The sequence below is a fragment of the Bison bison genome, unplaced genomic scaffold, assembly GCF_000754665.1.
Source record: "Bison bison bison isolate TAMUID 2011002044 unplaced genomic scaffold, Bison_UMD1.0 scf7180017864379, whole genome shotgun sequence".
Taxonomy (NCBI): Eukaryota; Metazoa; Chordata; class Mammalia; order Artiodactyla; family Bovidae; genus Bison; species Bison bison.
In genome coordinates, this window is record NW_011494951.1 from 2,865,778 (window position 1) to 2,887,242 (window position 21,465).

The following is a 21,465-nucleotide window of genomic DNA, read 5'->3' on the forward strand; positions in this document are numbered from 1 at the left end:
AAGCATCAATTCTTCGGCTCTCAGCTTTCTTCACAGTCCAACTCTCACATCCATACACGACCACTGGAAAAACCATAGCTTTGACTAGACAGACCTTTGTTGGCAAAGTAACATCTCTGCTTTTTAATATACTGTCTAGGTTGGTCATAACTTTTCTTCCAAGGAGCAAGTGTCTTGTAATTGCATGGCTACAGTCACCATCTTCAGTGATGTTGGAGCCCAAAAAAGGGTATAGACCTAGGAGCAGAATTTCTGGGTCCCACTGTAACCTGTGTTCAGCTGTTTTCCACAGTGGCTGCAGCATCGCACCTTCCCACCAGCAGTGTGTAGTGTGCCAGTTTCTCCACACCCTCGCTGACACCCGTGACTGTCTCTCTCTTGAATGACAGCCATTCTAGTGTGTGTGAGTTGATACCCAGTTGTTATTTTGAGTTGCATCTCCCTGATGGCTAATCACGTTGAGTATCTTTTGGCATGCTTCTTTTAAGGATTGCTTTTAAGCTTTGTCAGAGTGTTAATCATTACTCTGGCTGGTTTAGCTCTACGTATACTTCAGGGATCTCCATGGATTTCCCTGGTTCTTTGGCAAGGACTTTCCACTCTGTGGTCGGAAGGCAAATGTCCTTCAGGGTACGTCTTCCCCGGGCTCACATAGCATCATGCCATGCATGCCTGCTTGGCGTTCAGTCAGAAACTCAAGGACCTCTGTGCAGTCTTCTCTGTTTCTGGATCCCCACCCCTGCGTTGTCTAGTGCTGTGTCCTGCAAGTCCCACTCGGCTCGTTCTGTCTAGACTTTGGTTTCTGTCTCCTCAGCTCAGTGTGACATCATGCTCTGCTGGGGGTCAGCTGCCCGAGTCAAGGTCTCGATGCCTCTAAAGCAGGACATGGCGGTCACAGAGCTGTTTGCCTCCCTTCTCTCGGGGACGACCGACCTGCCCTGCCTGTTGTCTCATGTCTGGCAGCAGCTCCACGTATTTTTTTCCCATTTCTGGTCGTTTGTACCAGGAGACTAAGTGTGGCCTCATCTGTTGTGTCGGGGCCAGTAGAGCTCTGTGACTGTTTCAGGCATACGTTTTTGCAGTTTTTGTTGTCGTGGTTGCAATTTTAACTTACCACAGTCCATTTAGAGTTTACATTGGTGTTATGTAGAAGGTATACTTCCATTAATCTGCCCCTCACATTTTTATTTTAAACAAAATGAATAAAAGGGAAAAAAATCATTTTTTTATATTTACCCACATAGGTACCACTTTCTATTCTTTTCTGTGGATCTGAGTCACCATCTGTTTTTACTGCATTTGAAGAACACCCACCAGCATGTGTGTGGTCCACATCGGTGACAAATTATCTCAGTTTTTTTGTCCAACAGTGTCATTATTTCATCTTTTTTTTTTTTTAATCTTGATTTTGGAAGGACAGCTTTGCTGTTTTATAGAGATTGAGTTAACTGATTTTGTTTGTTTTCTTTACCTCTTTGAGGATGTAGTTTTGTTGTCCTTTGCCCCCCAGTGCTTCTGATAAGAAGTCAGTGGAAACGGCTGTCCTTGTCTCCTCTTTGTAAGGCACCAGTTCTTCCTGACTCAAGGCTGTCTCTTTAACTTTGGATTTCGGCTGTTGACTGCAATGTGTCTTTGTATTCATCCTGTTCCGGGTATGTTCAGTTTCCATGATCTTCTAAATTGCTTTTCTACCTATTTGGGGGGCTGCTGTTTCTTCAAAAAAAAGTTTTTTTAATCTCATTCTTTCTCTCCTCTCCTTCTGGGACTTGGATTCCTTGCATATTAGACCACTTGATCCTGTCCCATAGGTCTCAGTCTTTAGCGCCAGGGATCTTCAGATGATGTCTGTTGATCCATCTTAAACTACTAATTCTACCTGGGGTGACCTCCAGTCTTACTGCTACTGCTAAATCACTTCAGTCGTGTCCGACTCTGTGCAACCCCATAGACGGCAGCCCACCAGGCTCCCCCGTCCCTGGGATTCTCCAGGCAAGAACACTGGAGTGGGTTGCCATTTCCTTCTCCAATACATGAAAGTGAAAAGTGAAAGTGAAGTCGCTGAATCGTGTCCGACTCTCAGCGACCCCATGGACTGCAGCCTTCCAGGCTCCTCCATCCATGGAATTTTCCAGGCGAGAGTACTGGAGTGGGTTGCCATTGCCTTCTCCGATCTTACTATCAAACCTTATTTCTTCTGGATGCTTCTTTTCAGTGAGACGGGGCCTGTGACTGTGAACAATTTTGTAGCTTCTCTGGAACATTTTCCAGGCTGATTTTTCACCAACTGGAAATGGCAATTTTAAATTATCATTTTTATGTCTGTTATAGAAAGAACTGTTCCTGATGATGAGAGCCACGGCGGCTGTTTTCCTATTAACCTCTGTATTTACACAAGTGGAGGTACCAGATAGCCTTTTTTTTAAAGCCCAGTTTTGTTCTCAGGCAGGGGTCGCCGGCTTCTTCTCCGCCATCCCCAGAGCTGGCCGGGGTGTTGCTGACGCTGGGCAACTGGGCTCCCGCTTGCTTCTCCTCTCCTGCCAACCTGTCCACTCAGTTCCTCCTCTCTCTTCCTCTCCTGGACTCCCCTGCTCTCCTTCCCCCGTGGCTGCTCTTCTTTGGAGATCCGAATCCTCGTCCTCCACGGGCATTCTCCTTCAGGCCCTTGGTCCTTGCCGGTTGACACTGGGGTCTTCCAGAACCCTCCTCAGGCACCCGCTGCACCATGGTGAGCTCCCTGCTGTCCCCCCTGGAGCAGATGGGTCCCCATTTCAGTGCCCCCCCAGGAATTACTCAAGCGGCACTTTTCAGGTTGTGTTCTGATTCCGCCGAGGGCACGGCCTCTCAGCTGGGAGTGACTTTCCTCCCCCGGGGACGTTACATCTCTGGGCTGGGGAAAGGGTGGGCTGGTTCGACTGGTGTGGCGTGGGCAGAGGCCGAGGATGCTACCAAACACAGCGCACAGGACATCCCAAAGCGTCCGCCGTGCCAGGGGCGAGAAGCGCTGTCGTCGGGGTATCTGAGGTTCTTGTTAGGTCGTTTTTAGAGGTAGCGACTCTGTCTTACACATGTTTATACCTTATACACTATCCACACCTTCCCATCGTGCTGGGGCCAAGTGCCCCCGCTTCATAATAGACCCCTGTGTTAGCCGAGCATGTCCACGCTGATGACTGCAGCTAGAGCCCCGAGGGGTTGTGCAGGCAGACAGCAGGGAGGCCCCTCCTCTTCTGGGCTCAGGCTCCACCTCAGAACCGCCTGAGATAGACCAGGATGTTCTGCTTTCAACTGTGAAAGCCAGAGGCTCATCCTCCTCGTTTAGGAAGCTGATTCCTTCCTCATCCTCCTCTGTGTCCTGGATGCTATCAACCTAGCATCAACATCGGGAGGTCAGGGGGGCTTCTTATTCATCCATCTGTCTCTATCTCCCCTCCTTCATTCTTCTCTAAACCTTTTTATTCTTCTCCCAGTGGCCCCCTCTGTCCCCACAGTCACCATTTCGAGATCTGACCTCCCCAACGCTTGGTCTTGTTGCATCTGACTCAGTGCTTCCCTGGCCTCTTCCCCCTGACACGGAGCCCACCCCGGGTTGTCAGTCCCCTAGCCGTCAGTCTCCTTTCTGTGTTTCAGGAACGTGAAGAAGTCCTTTCTTCTCCGGGCCCTTCCATGGGTTTGTCTTTTGGGTTAATGTGAAGTCCACCCGCAGGCAGAGCCTGGCTGAAATCTGCCTCTTGAAGGTCTCCGGGTCTGACCTCTGACCTCTGCTCATCCTTGCATCCCCACGATAAGCCTTGTAGAGTCTGCTTCCCCCGCCCGTCAGTGGCAGCTCTGCACAGGACTGTCAGTGTTGCCAGGCAGGGCTGGGAGCTCAGAAAGAGGCCAGGCGTTCCTGCGGCAGGGCTCCAGGAGCCCCGAGGGGTAGCAAGCGCTGCAGCAGGCTGGGAGGCCCTGTGCCCCAGGCTCCCTCACATAGACCTCACAGAAGCTAGTGTGGATGGCCTTCCACCCCCTTGTTTAGGGAGGGACGCAGATTCAGAAACCTTAAGTACTTTGACCAAAAGCAGCAGCCAAGATGCGGTGATGCGCGTGCTGACTCCAGGTGACTGGCTGCTATCAAACCCTCTCTACCTTTGTGAAGATGCCCGCCTGGTCCAGGCATAACCTGATCCAGCAACTTAATTAGTGCAGTTTAACCAACTGCCCTTTTTAAACTAGAGAGGCTAAAAATCTTGTATTTCCTAAGAAGGAGTGTGTGTTTATATATGTTTTAAATTTGTAGTTAGCATAAGTTGTATACTAACTATATTGTAAAGTTTTTAATTTTAAAGTGTATCACAAATTTTCAAATTAATATTATCGTGTTGGTTTATGTTTTAACTTTATACATTTGTCTTCAAAGAAATGCAGAGCACGCTTTATGTCTCTCATTTATATTTCTACATTTCTGAACTACCTCGCTTGTTTCCATCTGTTGAATTATGGGACTCAACAGTAGTTATGAAATAGTAGTTTCTTTTTTTCCTTGTCTTGTATATGTTAACATTTGCAAATAAAATTTTTCCTTATTTCTAGGTACAGATTTATGAATTAGAGGAACATAAGATTGAAACATGGAGGGGTAAGCAATATTGAGTGTTAAAAAAATCTTTTTAATAACAGGAAAAAATGTTCTACTCATACGTAAAATGTTTTAATCTCACAGGTCCTCTTCTCTCCACTTTATAATCTACTATGTTGATTAAAACATTCTTTTCTATCTTAATTTTGATACTACTGTATGCCATATTGCTGTAAGTGTTACCCATTCTGTTCGGTACACACGTACAGAGAACCTGCAGCAAGTCTTTATATGAGGCTGGGATGTAGATGAATAAGGAGCAGTGCCCAATTCTCTGCCCTTCAGTGGGGCCACCATTCACCACTGAGTATTACCTCCCAAATCTTTGTCTTTGGATAGAAAACGCACAAAAGGAATGCCTGAAATTAACTGAAGCAAGGATCTGTTCCTACTTAAATTCGACCATTATTTCTTTGCAAATTATGTAGAAACATAGAACAAATGAACCTTAAACTAGATGATTTGATGATTTGAATTAAATCACAAGAAAATAAGATTGCTTTCTTTTGCAATGTTGGATCTCACCCTCTTTGGGTATAATCACAATACCCTTTTCTGAAATGGAGCCATTTTTAAAATTGTAATTTCAGGGCTGTGAAATTGTGTCTTTAACGAGACCTGTCTTGCTGGGTTTGGTACGGCAAGGGCAAAGGAGCAGTCAGCAGGAGTAGCATAACTAGGGCCAAGGGTGGGCATCATTAAGGAGGGATCCTTTGTGGGTATTCAGGGAGGTGTATGGACAGAAACTGAGGGACCCGCTGAAGGTAGTTTTTTAATTTAAATCTGAAATTTAGCTTTGTACTTCCCATTATCTGCTTGGCTTGAAAAGCAACCTTTAGACTGGCTGCAAAATCTGAACACCCGTTAGAATTCTCTAAAGGGCTGGGCCTCTTTTAATCCTGTACGGAAATTTCATTGAGTGATATATTTATTTGATTTATGGTGGCTTTATCACGCCAAACCAAAGTAAGTCAACATGGAATCCACATATCAGCCTATTATGCAGTGAGTATATATTTTAATACCAAGACAGATACTTCTTAAGTATCTGTCTACTGTTTAAGTCTACTGTTTAAGTTATGTTAGACCAAGGTTTAAGTATATTTACGCTTTGTATATTACATGGCATTTGATAGTAATAAGGTCAAGATTTTCTTGAATGCCTTCTCTATAGAAACCTCAGTAAAGCAAATGAACTGTAAAGTTTATCTTTACAAAGATGATTTCTACATACTAGAAAGATCCCCAGAGTAGATCTGAGCTTTGGTCTGGAAAATAAAACCTAGTAACATTTGAAGAGCAAAGTTTGTTACAGCTTTTATCTTTTAACTTATAAAAATTAGTTTTAGAGGATATCATGCTAAGCTTCATTTCTTGAGGGTGATCATAACTTGGTGATATTCCAGTGGCCTCTGCTGGTATTGCTCTTTCACTGGATTTCTTGACGTTTCTGGTTTTTACAATATCTATGGTAACATTGTTTTTAAATGCTTTTCCACAAAGGCACCATCTGAACAGTGTGGAACTTGTTTAAAATAACCAGAACTATCATTAACACAATAGTTTTCAGTAAGTTAATTCAGTTTGGGTTTTTAATCATTCTAATCATTATCTGTAAATGGAAGGCTATTTTAACTTAATAATTAAAAAAAGCAACTGTGTTACTAATTACATATTTTCTTTCTATAAATACAGAGCTTTATTTACAAGAAACATTTAAGCCTTTAGTGAATATATCTCCAGATGCAAGGTAAACATGTCAAGTTTTTCTCCTTTGAAAACATTCATTCATTCAGATTCATCCGTTTTGTGACCATGGGTGACAGGTTATTTTTGTCTAGATGGAGGCCAGCCTTCAGTATTAAATTCAGTAAACTTAACAGACAATGACAATCACCGCCACTGTGGGTCCACGGGGGTGATGGACTAGAAGGTGGTCGCACTAAGCAGCTCAAGAATCCAGATCACCTGCAACAGAAGCCAAGTGGGGAGCTGTTTAGTTCTTAGAGCTGCCGATCCCTGAGCTGTCCTCCGAGCCTCGCAGACCAGCCTTTGGAGGGTGTTGTGCCCAGGAATGTGCATTACAGCAGCTCCCCCAGGGGTTCTGATGAGCACTGAAGCTGAGCAGTCAGCCTCATCAGGCACTGGTCCAGAGGTGGTCAGAGGCAGGGCTGCCCTCGGTCGTCCTGCTGGACGTCCCATTGTTCCAGATCCAGGAGCTTCCCAAAATTAAAGACAAACATCAAACCACAGATCCAGGAAGTTGGCCACACGTGTGGAACCAACCAGGCTTCCTGGAAATGGCTCAGAGACGTCTCTACATTTGTATAAAAGCATTCTTAAAACTAGTGCTCTAGTGAGAAAAGGTTGGGCTTCCCTGGCGGCTCAGATGGTAAAGAACCTGCCTGCCGATGCAGGCGACCCAGGTTTGATCCCTGGGTTGGGAAGATCCCCTGGAGAAGGGCATGGCAACCCACTCCAGTAATCTTGCCAGGAGAATCCCCATGGACAGAGGAGCCTGGTGGGCTACGGTCCATGGGATTGAAAAGAGTAGGACATGACTGAGCACACACACACACAGAGTGAGAAAAGGTGGAATATTGATTTTTATTTCTAAGACCTAAAAAAGCAGCTCCACCCAGCACCCCCTCCTTGTCTGCAGTCACAGGAGAGGCCGGAGCAGGAAGCGGCCTGTGAGTGAAGTCAGGGCAGCCTCGCCAAGCCCACTCGCCCTCTGTTGCCAGAGTTGTCCATTAGCCTCCCTGGGGGTTAGCTTCTGTCCTTTCTCAAAAGCATCAACCCTGCTGTTAAAAAAAACTGCTCTCCTAGAGGTTTGTCACTTACATTTGGGTTTGAGATTTTATATTAACACCGATTGTGGAAGATCAAAAATTTGGCTGAAGTCTGCGGTCTAAAACTTTTCCAGAACACTTTAATGTCTATCAACCTCTTAATAATTGTTACTGAAAGGCATTGAAGATGCATTGAAAGCAGGGGTGGTCCACAGTTTTCTACTTCTTTAAAGCCTCCTAACAACTATAATGGCTTTTCCCGCAGCCTCTTCGATGCTGTGCACTCGTTGATCAAAAATAAAATCCACAGATTGCCAGTTATTGACCCCATCAGTGGGAATGCACTTTATATACTTACCCACAAAAGAATCCTCAAGTTCCTCCAGCTTTTTGTAAGTAGTTTTTAGTGTTTCTAAAGACGTAGTTGCATCTGCTTTAACTAATTTACTTCAAGTAAATTGGCTCCCTGTTACCCTCATAGAAGAAATTTGTTAGCTTCGAGGTCTCCGTTTCTAAACTTCCGTTTCTCATCTCACTGCTATTTGAATTGCACATTCTCAAAGTTGATTCCAATTAAAAAGCAATCCCCTTTTAGCGCAAGTATCAAAATAGTAAAAATGCTTGGAATTCTCTATTTAAATAAGAATATTTTTATTGCCTGCAATGAGGGGACATAAAGCAATTTTCAGGTCAGTCTAATTAAGGAACTGCTATACAAGATAACGAGCCAGATTGCCTTATGAAGCTTTATTGGTATCATGGTTTGGAAATATATTCTAAAAGTCCTGTCCCCTGGGTTATCTTATTATTATAAGTTCAGCAGTGATAGGAAAACCCAAAGCAAATAAAATTTTGACCAAGAGAATACCATGTTGGTCCAAATGAGAGCTATATTTTCTGTAGGTTTTTTCAACTGTGTTTGAAATAAGATGGCTTCATAATCAGCAAAAATATAGAACCTCTTTGCTTTGCAGTGTTAAAAAGAGGCTCAGAGGACCAGAGTGTTTACAGAAGGGCTTTAATCTTTTTTTCCCCTCTAATTACATGCACTGAAGTTGAGGTTATAAGTAATTGGTCAGCTGGAACCAGTAGGCGGCCTCATTCCTGGTTCAGAAGAGATCATATTAAGAATCATTCTTTAAAAGAAGGTAAAATCTGCATGAGGTTAGCTTTGCTGTCTTCCCTCCAGCTTCAGATAAGGAAGTAGTGTAGCATCTGGTGTGACATGCAAGAGCTCAGCTGCTGCTCCTGGGACCTGCTCCCTACAAACCCCTTGCCAGACAGCAGCACAGAGTTTATTTAAGACTGGGAGAAACACCTTGTCCATGAGACCAGCCCTGTGTTCTAGTAAGTTTGTGTAAATGCAACCCTCTTGATGCTTAAATGGATAGAAAAAGTAGGAAGGAGAAGAGTTTATTTACAAAAAACAAAAAGCACGAAGTTTGGTAGAGACAATCCAGGGAAGAACTACAGAGGCACGGATTTTGATGGTCAGACTCCCCGTCCGCCATGGGCTGGATGCAGTCCCCTTGGCTCTGAGCTCCGGCAGGACCCCCGGCCGGAGCTGGGCCAGGCCCTTTGCCCACATAACCCCTTAAAGTCATCATTTAAAAAGAATATGAATCATGAGCGCCAAACACCGTTAAGCACTGATGCTGTGTCAGGCACTTCACATGGTAAACCTGATCCCCGCCACCACCCTTCTCAGGTAGGTATTTTTACTCATCTGATTCTTAAGCAATACAGTTCAGCGAGGTGGTGTGGCTTTGCCACGGTAGCCCTCCCTGCTCCCGGCCCCCTCGGGAGGCGGCTCAGGTCCTAGCCCTCAGGGCGCCTGGCTCACAGACCCGGACCCCGGTGGCAGCGCTCCAGCCCACTTCCACGGCCACGCTGTCGAGGAAGAGCCACCCACAGTTGGAGACAGGCCTTGGGCCATTTTTCTCTTCTATACAAAGGAGAGGAGGTTGCCTCTGCCAGTCCTGCTTTCTATTTGGGCCAACGTGATCATTACAATCGTGCTGTTAGAATGTCCAGCTAGGAATTTCCAGATAAAAAAATGAAGTTTTACTGAGTTGAAAGCACTCTCTCAGAAGCAGTAGCATTGCCCCTGGAGACGTTTGCCCGTTAGCCGAGTGGACAGCGTGTATCAGGGGTTAGTGATCCTGCGTTGAGATGGGCTAGGTGACCTAATAGGCCTTTCTTTTTTTTTTTTTCTCTAAATTTCTAGGATTCTCATGATTTGAATATTGATGAACTCTTTGACTTGAACATTTTGTTTCTTCTAATTGTTCATCTTTTCCTGATAATTATAAGGTACACCAGGAGGACGGAATCAACTGTGCCCTTTATAAAAGGTGGATTTTTGAAACCATAGAACCTTGTTTTATTTTAGTCAAACGTGACCCTAGACTTCTCTCTTCTGACTTCTCCCTCCTCCTCTAAAACAGCCCGTGAAAAGAAAAGTTAACTTTTAAATGTTGTTCTAATTCTGTTCGGTTGGCTTGTTCTTGTTCCTCATAGACAAAAATTGGAGTCCTCCAAAGGAGAATTCGGGATATTAGAAGTGGGATGGGGTGAGAACTGGCTTAGCCGCTCAGCTAGCCACCATCCAACACTTCGGGTTTGGAAGCGTGTGGCTTCTTAGTAACTGTTACTTAAAGATGACAGCAGAACCACGAATTTAACAGGAATACTTTTAAAAGATTCTTGGTGGCTGATGGGCCTTAATATCAAAACAGGGCTGTGGTTCCCTTCTGTCCACTTTCCCAGTGAATGAAGAGAAGGAGAAAATGTTAGTGCTCTGCAGCGTTTTACTAAGTACTTAAATAGAAGCTTAGACATACAATCTGGTTTGAACAAAAGACACAGTCCTTATATGTAACATTTTCATATTAATTTACTAAATACTTAAATAGAAGCTTAGATATACAGGCTGGTTTGAACAAAAGACACAGTCCTTATATGTAATATTTCCATATTAATTCAGATTTCCGGATAGATTTGTAGAAAAGACTAACTTTAATTTGTTGCACATAGTTTTCATCAAGTGTGGACATGTGAACATTAACAAGGAGTGTCTCAGCTCTAGAGCATCTGTGTTATCTTCCTGTCTAGATGTCTGATATGCCAAAGCCTGCCTTCATGAAGCAGAACCTGGACGCACTTGGAATCGGGACCTACCATAACATCGCCTTCATACACCCGGACACTCCCATCATTAAAGCCTTGAACGTTTTCGTGGAAAGACGAGTGTCTGCCTTGCCTGTGGTGGACGAGTCAGGTCTGTGTGCCAAGCCATACCTGTTATCTCCTTAGGGTAGAGTGTGTGTTAGCCGCTCAGTTGTGTCTGACTCTTTGTGACCCCATGGACTGTAGCCCACCAGGCCCCTCCATCCATGAGGTTCTCCAGGCAAGAATACTGGAGTGGGTTGCCATTCCCTGCTCCAGGGGATCTTCCTGACCCACATATCGAACCTGGGTCTCCTGCATTGCAGGCACTAGGGAAGCCCCACTTAGGGTAAAATTATTGTTAAATGACCTGGCGTATCAGATAAGTGGGGAGAAGGAAAACTTAGACCAGGGAGCACTCAGGGTAATAAGAATCATGTTTTCCATGAAGATATGATTTCATATCTGTTTTTAAACAGACAAGTGTATTTTGTTTAGCAGTATTTAATTCCCAGTGATTATCTAGTTAAGATTGATATTAAATGCTATTTCTTGTTTTACGACTTTTTCTAACATATATTTTTATTTTTAGGAAAAGTTGTAGATATTTATTCCAAATTTGATGTAATTGTAAGTATTTTTAATTTTGTTAAACCTGTCATCTAGAATGCCTGTGAAGCATATTCATTACTCTGTTTTTGTGATTTTTCCTAACTTAATAATTCCTGGCTTATTTGAGGATGAGGATCCTATCAGAGAATTCCACAGACTCCCCCATAATAACTGTACTTTTATTGGTATTTTATTCATGGATTTAGCAGTGAATAACATACTTTCAGCATCTTATAATTCTGTTTTTTCAGATCAGCCATGCCTTACCCGTTACTATAGCGTGTGTGTGTATTAAGTGGCCGTGTTTCTGTGTGAGAGACAGTGATTCATTCTGCGAACAGGCATGGGCCTGGTACACACGTGGCTCCCTGGGCGCACGTAGCCCACTACTTGCTGATTGGCAACCACTGTTCTAAAGAGGACAGGAAACCGATTACATACGTTGTATAGAGATCTTCCTTAATCCCTGGTTTAAATGTACCAGATTGATTTTGGTGCTACATCCTTCCACGTGTGCTTCTCTCCCCACCTCACTCATTTAAATGCATTTCCTTAGAGTTTTACATTAATTCTAAGAAAGGGAACTGAAACTCTGATAGCCCCAAACATGCACATCTTTTTTTTTTTTTTGCCACAATATTGACTGCAGCATTTAAGTATTATTTTGTAGCTGTCTCAAACCCTTAAGTTTCATCCTATTCCATTTAACATAATAGACACTGTAAAACAGGCTTACTGGAATCTGGTTGGGTGGGACCCCTATAAGTTTAATGAGAGCCTTGAGACCCATTCACATCTATAGGACTTCCTCCACAAGTACTTGGTCCTGACGGCTCCCCACCCCCAAGCCTTCCGAGCAGAAACCTTCTTCCCCAGCCCTGGGGACTTCTCACCCTTGGCAAATGTTAGTCCACCTCTCAAAAGACTTTATACATCAGGGAACAACCCTGTAGAGTAAGAGAGAGAGGGGTAAATTAGAGTTTGGGATTAACAGATACAAATTACTATATAAAATAGATGAAGAAGATTCTACTGTAGAGCACAGGGAACTATATTCAAGATCTGGTAATAACCTAAACGAAAAAATACATATATATGACTGATTCACTTTGCTGTATACCAGAGAGTAACAGTACCTTGTAAATCAACTATATTTCAATTAAAAAAAAAACAAAACCCTATTGGGTAAGAATGGGGAATCTTCCATAGGTCACGCAGTCAGAATTTAACACAATTGCTTCATAATAAAGGTATACCTTACAAGCTTTACTGTTGATAAGATGATGAAATAACCGTACTCACGGCATGTGTTAAGCCAGTACCATGGTACTAAATTAAGATAAACATTAATGCTTTTAAAAAATCAGGTTGCTTTGAACTTACTTTGGTCATTAATGTGAATGGAAACAAAGGATATAATTCACTGCTACTTGATTGCAGAACCTTGCTGCTGAAAAAACGTACAACAACCTAGACATCACGGTGACCCAGGCCCTACAGCACCGGTCGCAGTATTTCGAGGGTGTAGTGAAGTGCAGTAAGCTGGAGATCCTGGAGACCATCGTGGACAGAATCGTGAGAGCGGAGGTGAGGCGGCTGCACGCGCACGTCCCTCCCACCTCCCTCCTTCCTTCCCTCCACCAGCACTAACTAGGAAGCAGGGCCCCAGGAATTCCGAGTCACAGGAGCAGCCCCTGAGGCAGCCTTCCAGTCCAGCCGTGTGGCAGTCTCCTGCTGTAGAGCGTATCATGTGTCTTGGCACTTAGTAGGTCATCTGTGATGTCTTGGCACATAGTAGGTCATCTGTGAATGGCCATTGAATTAAATTTATAAGGCCTGATGTCATAGGCGAATCAAATAAATGGGTAGGCTACTTTCATGGTTTTAAAACTTAAGAAAACAGAAGTCCCAAGAGCTTTAAGTTTCCTTAGGGTGCTAATGAATTTAAAGCTATAGATATAATTATGTTGTTTTAACAAAGTAAGTCAATAAAACTGTGTTATTATCTTTTACTAAGTTAGAGTAATTGTCTTCCCATCAGCGTGTCTTTTCCTGATTTAAACCGTAAATGGTCAGTCCATCTCCTGACCCTCAGCCTCATGTCCCCTTTTATTTTACTTCCTGTAAGGTTTTTTTAATATACTTTACATAACACTCTAAATAAAAGATGTGCAGACTCATCCCCATAGTGTATCGAATGCATTAAACCCATCCTCAGATAATTTCTTTCCTTTGTTGTTTCGGATAGGAGATTAGCCTCCTTATCAATCTTTAGGACTGAAGCATCGATGCGCCTGTGTTCCTCCTAATCCCTAACTGGGCAAAAGCCATTCATAAGTCTGCTCTGATTTTTATTTAAATGCAAGGATGCAGTCCAAAAAGAAAAGTGCCTGAGCATTTTTAGGCTCACGGCGGGTGACCTTAGCCTGCTTTCTGAATCTTACCTGTAAAGTGGTATGGAGTCTGGAGCCCCTGCTCAGGAGCCAGTGGTGCCCAGGTCCACCGGCCCTGCCTGTGTGGAGAACCCCACTGCCCTGTCCTCGGGGCTGACGCCCAGCTGCAACCACCAGGCTTTTACCCTGTTTCCCTAGCCTTAACATGAAGGCTTTCATTTTTCTACTTGAACTTAATACCCATTACTAGTTTTCCAAAGGGCTTTAAGTGGCTTAGGAATACATCTAAGTTTTCTATTGTTCTTTTTATGTGTCTTTTGAAGATCATAAGAAATTCCTCTATAAGGACAATGGACCACATCCATCTGATGGACTCCTTTATAATCATTAAGGATCATGTTAAAGGAGGATGCTATTGATATGGAAAAACAATATATTGCCAAGAGGAAAAGCCAATATAAAGTGTAATCCTTTATTTGAACATAATGCACACACGCATAGAAAAGAGTCTAGAAAGACTTGCACCCCAGTATTGACACAGCTGTTTCTGGGGACGTGAGGACGTGGGGAATGCCAGCACTCCTGTGTGTTCCCATGCCCCTATTTAGGCGTGTGTTACTGTCACATGAAAGAAGAAAGTGATTGGCTTGTCCTGGAAGTTCATCGGGTGAGCAACACAAATTTTACTGTAATATGAAATAGGTCATTGAGGAAAATAAAGACGTAATTTAAGTTTTCTCAAGTTTCCCATCTTGACTCTTTTCCTCATCAACTATTTTCCACCAAAATATGTTGAAGCTGAAAACTGGGGACAAAGACCAGTTTTTAGCTTCAACATATTTTTGTTAGGAGAAGGGTATACATCAGCACTGTGTGTATCAGCCATGATTTGGCTTGTTTATATGACGAATATCACACTAGCTTTTAGAAAAGGAACATCTGTACGTTTAGACTCATCAACAAATAAAATACTTTTGGTGCAACTAATTCTAAGTTAAATGGTTTCCTCTTGACCTTTAGTATTTAGTAGTTCAAAAGAGAGTCATTTATCATTATTAAATATTAACAACCAACTGTGTCTACTATAGAACATAAAGCATTCTCTGACCCTAGCTGTCAAGCATCAGTTTATGATCACAGTTAATAGATAACTGTGTTATATCACAGGGTGATTGAAGAATCTAAATTGTTCTAGAGGAGCTTTTAAAATAAATGTACGATTAGCATGATTAAGATGACAGAGTAATTTTCTTTTTAACCTAAAAGCAAGCTATGATGTCAGAAGAGTCTCCAACACAGTATCATTCAAGACAGACTTTGAAAAGGATTCCCCTCCTCCCCCCCATCTCTTCCCTGTGTGCCCCACCCCCGATTCTGCACCAGCCAGGGTTTCCGTGGTCAGGATGGGGAAGAGAATCTCCAAGTTGACCACCAGCATGTGTTTGCTTCAGGCCTGAGTCCTAACGCTCATACATCAGAGCTATGCTCTATGCTCTCTCTCTCTTTCCTGAGGACACCTTGTTACAGTAATACCTCAAACATTGTCCACTTATAAAAGCCTTTCAAGTAGAAAACAGGACATGAATGTAATTCATTTCACTGTGTTATAGTTGATTATCCTCTGTTATTCTTAATATATGAACTTCATAGAGAAAAAAGAAAAAATAAGCATAGTGACCTTTTAGTTTTGCTGTTTATTTGGACTTCTCTGCCATGTAAAACAGTTATCTGATAGTTATTAGAAACCAAAGTACAACGGTAAAAAATCTAAAACCGTTCAAGAGATTATAGCTACAAGAAATAGCTACTATTACACTTCCTGTTTTGAGTTGTATCTTTCATATATTAATATTTTGAAAATAGAAAACTAAGCCAGACATAGCCAGCCAATGTTTCTTGTGTGCATGGGGCTAAGTTGCTTCAGTCATGTCCGACTCTTTGCAATGCTTTGGACTGTTGCCCTCCAGGCTTCTCTGTCTGTGGGGGTTCTTCAGGCAAGAATACTGGAGTGGGTTGCCATGCTCTCCTCCAGGAGATCTTCCTGACCCAGGGATCAAACCCAGGTCTCCTGCATTGCAGGCAGATTCTTTACCATCTGAGCCTCTGGTTGTTGTTACTCACTGTATAGTACATGAAAGATTTTCTTTCTAAGGTTCATTTTAAAACTTGACTTACTTCAGCTTTCACGTGTGGGGCCTCCCCTTCTCTCGTTTGCAGGTCCATCGGCTGGTGGTCGTCAATGAAGCCGATAGTATCGTGGGAATTATTTCCCTGTCCGATATTCTGCAGGCCCTGATACTCACCCCCGCAGGTATAAATGCTAGTGTCTGACCTTCACCGTAAGTACATGGCAGGGGGTGGGGTGAGCAGTAAGCCCTTCCCTAGCACCTGCCAGCCACAGCCTTCTCTACAGCACTTCATTTTCATTTTCGTTGTGGTTTTGAAGTTTCACTGTCCTACTTGAGAGAGAAAAGTTTATAGAAAGTATTCTGACTTAGGAGCATCCTATCAGTACCTAGAGTGCTTCAGTAATCAAGGTCTCATTGCCATGTTCATCATAACCTTTTCCTTTAAAAAGAGCTCCTCAGTTTCGCTTTGTTTTTAGGGCTGCTAACTGGAAATCAGGAAGGAAATTCTTTGGGATCTACCTATTAAAACCATCCTTGGGTTCAAGCCCTGGGTTGGGAAGATCCCCTGGAGAAAATGGCAACCCACTCTAGTATTCTTGCCTGGAGAATCCCATGGACAGAGGAGCCTGGCAGGCTACAGTCCATGGGGTCACAAATAATTGAACATGACTGACTAACACTTTCACTTTCACCCTTCCAAAAGAACTTACTAGTAGTGAGTATATAAAACAAATGAGCTGCACAAACTTTTGCATTAATAGCGTATTAATAGTTATTTACGTTAACTGCCAAATGACATTTGGTGACTAAACTCATTTTCTCCCAGATTCACTCTAAGCAAACCCTCAGGTCACAGTCAGGGAGCCTGCAAGACTGGGGAGGGGACTTTAGAAGAGAGAAGTTGGTGTTTCTGCCATGCCACGTTTACTAGATGGGTCCTAAAACCACCGCCCGCCGCCTCTACCCGCCTCGCCCATCTACTGTACTAAGCATTTACAGATAGCCCAGCCTCAGGCCTCACAGATCAAGGCCAAGACCTGAGAGTAAATGATGTGCCCTTTGAACTCTTAAGTTAAACATTAAAATTTGCATTTGCTTGGGTATTGATTTTCCTTTAGTTCAGAAATTAATCAGACTAGCTACGACTAGTTTTTACAGTTGGCCTGTGAACTGAAGATACCCGCCCTAAAGGAATCCCCACCACCAGTGGGAAGCAGACCCCACTAAGCCAGGAGGGCGGGGGCGGGGGCGTGGCCCCGGGGAACAGGGGCTCACAGAGCTGGAGCAGCACCCGGCGGTGTTGGAGAAGTCCTGGGGCCCAGCCTACGTCTGCTGAGCCGAACCTCTCGAGATGGGGCTTGCCACAGTCACTTTAAAATCTCAGACATTAGAGAACTTCGTTTTAAAGACAAGTTTCAGTACAGCATTAGAGGTCAACCTTTGCACACACCACAAGCAATCAGCCACCACCATGCAACTGACCCCTCACCCATGTCAGCCCCCGTCCCCCTCCTTCTGGAAACCAGTCCTCTCTTCTCCATGTGTTTTTGTTGTTATTTCATTAGTTTTGGCTCAGGGTTTTGGGTTTTTTTTTAAGATTCCACATATGAATAAAATCATATGCTATTTATCTTTTCCTGTCTTATTCCATGCTGAAGTAAGTGAACGATCCATCCACGTTGTCAAAAATGGCAGGATTTCATTTTTTTTATGGCTCATGATAATCTCTATAGTCATGAAATGAGAAAAGGACTAAAAGAATGTGAGATGGTCCGTAGCATTACTTACAGTAACCTAAAACTGGGAATAACCCAGACATCTTTGAGCGCAAGGATGGACAGACTGCATTCTGTCCGTCGGTAGAATGGGTGGATGGTGAACGCACAGTTGTATCTGACAGTGGACGAACCGCATAGACAAACCATAAAGCGAGGGAGCAGGACCAGTGTGGAGAGGGTGGTTCCACCGGTGTACAGCTGGCCCTTGAACAATATGGGTCCACTCCCACGTGGAATTTTTTCAACAGTAGACTGCAGTCCCACACGGCCCGTGGCTGGCTGAACCCACAGAGGTGGAACTAAGGATGCAAGGTGGAATCATGGGTACAGAGGCCAAGCTGTATGCAGTGCCCCGGCTCCACATGTTCACGGGTCAGCTCTACAGCCCCTCCATGCACGTTAGGGAAAGGACTCTTCCCCTCAGGCTCATCCCCACGGCCACGTCACTTGGCACCTTGAGAAAACCGGCTGGCCCTGGGCCAAGGCACACAGCTTGCCAAGCAGAGTCAGGCCAAACGTCAGCTCCCTTCTGTCCCCGAGGCCAAGATTCTTTGTGCATCACAAATTCACAGTAAGCAATTCTTTATCCTCTCTGTGCCTTGGCAAAACAAACCAGAAGAATGAGAATGTTCATCTGGGCGGGTTTAAATTTCCATCCAGATTGGATTTTTTCAGAAATTCTAAGTCACTGAAGCAAGTCAGCGTTAATGAGAATGCAAGGAGGAAACCTGGGCCACAGCTGGATTTGAAATGTATGTTAACACAGAAATAGCATTATGACAGAGAAGGCAATGGCACCCCACTCCAGTACTCTTGCCTGGAAAATCCCATGGACAGAGGAGCCTGGTGGGCTGCTGTCTCTGGGGTTGCACAGAGTCGGACACGACTGAAGCAGCTTAGCAGCAGCAGCAGCATTATGAAAACAGGGATAGTCAAAGTAAGAGTTCTTTCTAGTACAGTTGGATGTAACACTGTTTATTTAAGGATGTGCCCTGTGCTCCCGATATCTGGATTATCCATGAGCCTTGGGGGCAGAGCTCTCTTGGAATGGAGGGAGCACCTCCTTCAGACCAGACAGTGTGGTGGGAGCGTCAGACCAGAGGTCCCACCTGGGCCACCAAGCCCGCTCACCACCCGCTCTCCCCCGGAGCTGTAAGTGTGGGCCAGCTCGCGGCTCCCCTGTGCAGCCTCCACCCCTTCTACAGAACAAGCAGCTGACACAGGCCTCCTGTCCCTGCAGAGATCCTTACCCTGATTGAAACCACACCACGAGGCCCCATGCCCAGGATGAGCAAGGTAGATGTTTATTGGATAATGAGTAAGAGATGCTTTTGAAATCATCCACTATTATGAATAAAAGGGCAGTTGAGGTCAGTCGCTCAGTCATGTCCAACTCTTTGCAACCCCATGGACTGCAGCACACCAGGCCTCCCTGTCCATCACCAACTCCCAGAGCTTGCTCAAACTCGTGTTCATCGAGTTGGTGATGCCATCCAACCATCTCATCCTCTGTCGTCCCCTTCTCCTTCTGCCTTCCATCTTTCCCAGCATCAAGGTCTTTTCCAATGAGACAGTTCTTTGCATCAGGTGGCCGAAGTATTCAATTTCAGCTTCAGCATCAGTCCTTCCAATGAACATTCAGGACTGATTTCCTTTAGGATGGACTAGTTGGATCTCCTTGCAGTCCAAGGGACTCTCAAGAGTCTTCTCCAACACCACAATTCAAAAGCATCAGTTCTTCAGCGCTCTGCTTTCTTTATGGTCCAACTCTCACATCCATACGTGACTAGTGGAAAACCCATAGCTTTGACTAGACAGACCTTTGTCGGCAAAATAAGGTCTCTCCTTCTACCAGTAGTTATTCTTTTCATTGGATAATGGACACAATTTCCCATTAAGGATACTGATTTGGTAATTAACATTTTCTCTTGTTCAAAAAAGTTTCAGCTATAGTTCATTGTCCAGCTTATCTCAGATGTTTCAAGCGAACTTAAGTATCTGCACACGCAACCAGTGAGTCAACAGCCCAATGGCAGTAGCTCCAGTCTTTTAACCCCTTATTTTTATAGATTGTTAATCTCTTTCAAAGTGAACTGTCTTCTAGCATCTAATGAAAAAACAGAGAAGCTGTTGTAATGGGAAAAAAAAAGCAACTCCCCCCCTCCTAACACATTTAGAAATATCCTGGCCAGATGAGAGTAGGTGTTAGGTCAGGTACTGTAAACATGTTACAAAGCTTTTCTTTTTCACATTTTTTGTAAGTATATACAACGGAAGTACTTTGCACCTTCACTAAAACTTAAATATACATTTCTTTTAAAACTTTTTAGCAGCAAAACCCTCTTCTTTTCAAATTAAACCTTGCACAGTTAGAGTTACAATATGCAGTATAGAATAAAGGCATGCCACAGCGATGCCGGGGGTGCAGGGCGGTGGAACCCGGACCCACCTGCTCATCGCCCACGACTCGTGAGGCTCTGCAGGTGAAGGTAGGAGCCACGGGGTGGAGAACCGCCTCTGTGCTCACCTAGGACCGGCGCAGCAGCAACATATTTTTACGTTTGCTTTGAAACTTCCATTTCCCATCTCCTGGCAGGTGCCAAACAGAAGCAAACGGAAGCCGAGTGACCCCCGTGAGCAGAGGAGCCCTTGCAGGAGAACTTGAACAAAGATGCTGGGTCACGCTTTGCCTCATGAACACGGACTGCGATGAACACAGCAAAAACGGCTGAGAACGTGTGGTATCAGGGTTTAGCGATGGGTTTTTTTTTCCCCAGTGATGTTGACACGAAGCATAAAAAGAGAAAGCTTGTATGTGTTTGAAGATTTCAAGCTTGCATTAAAAGACTGTTCTCAGACCATCGTCTGAAAGATTTCAAATGCTGTATGTCATTAAAGTGCACTGTGTCCTGCGTTTTTATTCTTTTTCATGTTAAAGAAGTCACTGGTATCTTAACAGGCGGCATGATGTAAGGCAAGTGTGGCCTATTGAGAACTAGAGCCTTACGTCGGAACAGCGGCCCGTCACCACCGCTGCCCGCGGCGGCCGGAGCGTGTCCCGGCGAGGCGGCACTGCTGGAGTGTGAACGCGCTGAACCTTTACCAGATCAGTTTGTTTTCATTCAATTTGTTGACTAGCTGTAATCTGAATATAAATAATTTACTTTATAAAATTTTAATGATGGTCTTACGTTTAAGTGTTCCGTTCTGAACCACAGTGTAAAACAAGGCTGACTTACAGCAGCTTTATTTATTTTTTACTTTCATGCAGTTTTTTTACACATCTTTTTGGTGGGTAAACTTCACCATACCCATGAATAAACCATTGGTTGCTACTTTAAAAGGGCAGTTTTCTCATCATTTCAGTTCGGACCTGGAAAGGATAAGACTTCTCAGAGAGCCACTGTTGGGTTTTAAAAGCTGACGTTTCTAACAGCATGTGTGGGAACCTGCTCTGCAGGGCTGCAAACAAAGTGCCCGGAAGATGTCTATTTTTTTCCTTGTGTTTTGACATGAAAATCATGATGTCTGTATGACTGCTGATGCGATTGTTTTGTAAATTTTACTGTGGCATATGCAGTATTGTCATATGGTTGAGGAGAAACACAATGTTTCCTAGTGTAAGTGCTCTGAAAATGTTGACACTGTGTGTGCGTGTGCGTCTGTGTGTGTGTATACACACACACATGAGTATAGTTTGGTTTTTTGTTTTGGGGTTTTTTTTTTTCAGATTTAAAACTTAAAATAAATCTTACTATCTGCCATGTTGTTAAAGAAGTTCTTTAAAATACTTTGTATTTCAGCACACATTAATTAGAATCCTACATGCAATTTTCCACTTAGATCTTTCTCCCCAAATAAAGGAGAACATGCATTCTCCTTTCCTTTTTTACATCAACAGGAAATAAGACCTTAGTGATTTGATTCATAAACTTTACCTCTCTCCATTATTAAATAAAACATTTCATTTAAAATTTC

General features: G+C 43.8%; 1 protein-coding gene across 2 annotated transcripts in view; it reads left to right on the top strand.

Moving 5' to 3' along the window:
* Nucleotides 1–21,249, top strand: part of LOC105001097 (5'-AMP-activated protein kinase subunit gamma-2) — a 41,469-nt gene extending 20,220 nt beyond the window's left edge. The window contains exons 4-11 of one of the 2 annotated variants that reach the window (XM_010857234.1): nt 4,570–4,615; nt 6,311–6,365; nt 7,673–7,799; nt 10,522–10,687; nt 11,168–11,205; nt 12,628–12,774; nt 15,798–15,891; nt 20,084–21,249. In XM_010857234.1, coding sequence (XP_010855536.1) covers nt 4,570–4,615; nt 6,311–6,365; nt 7,673–7,799; nt 10,522–10,687; nt 11,168–11,205; nt 12,628–12,774; nt 15,798–15,891; nt 20,084–20,115 — 705 coding nt within the window. In that variant the 3' untranslated portion in view covers nt 20,116–21,249. The remainder of the gene's footprint in view (nt 1–4,569; nt 4,616–6,310; nt 6,366–7,672; nt 7,800–10,521; nt 10,688–11,167; nt 11,206–12,627; nt 12,775–15,797; nt 15,892–20,083) is intronic. The other variant, XM_010857235.1, reaches the window with a different exon arrangement.
* Nucleotides 21,250–21,465: the final 216 nt, after the last annotated feature.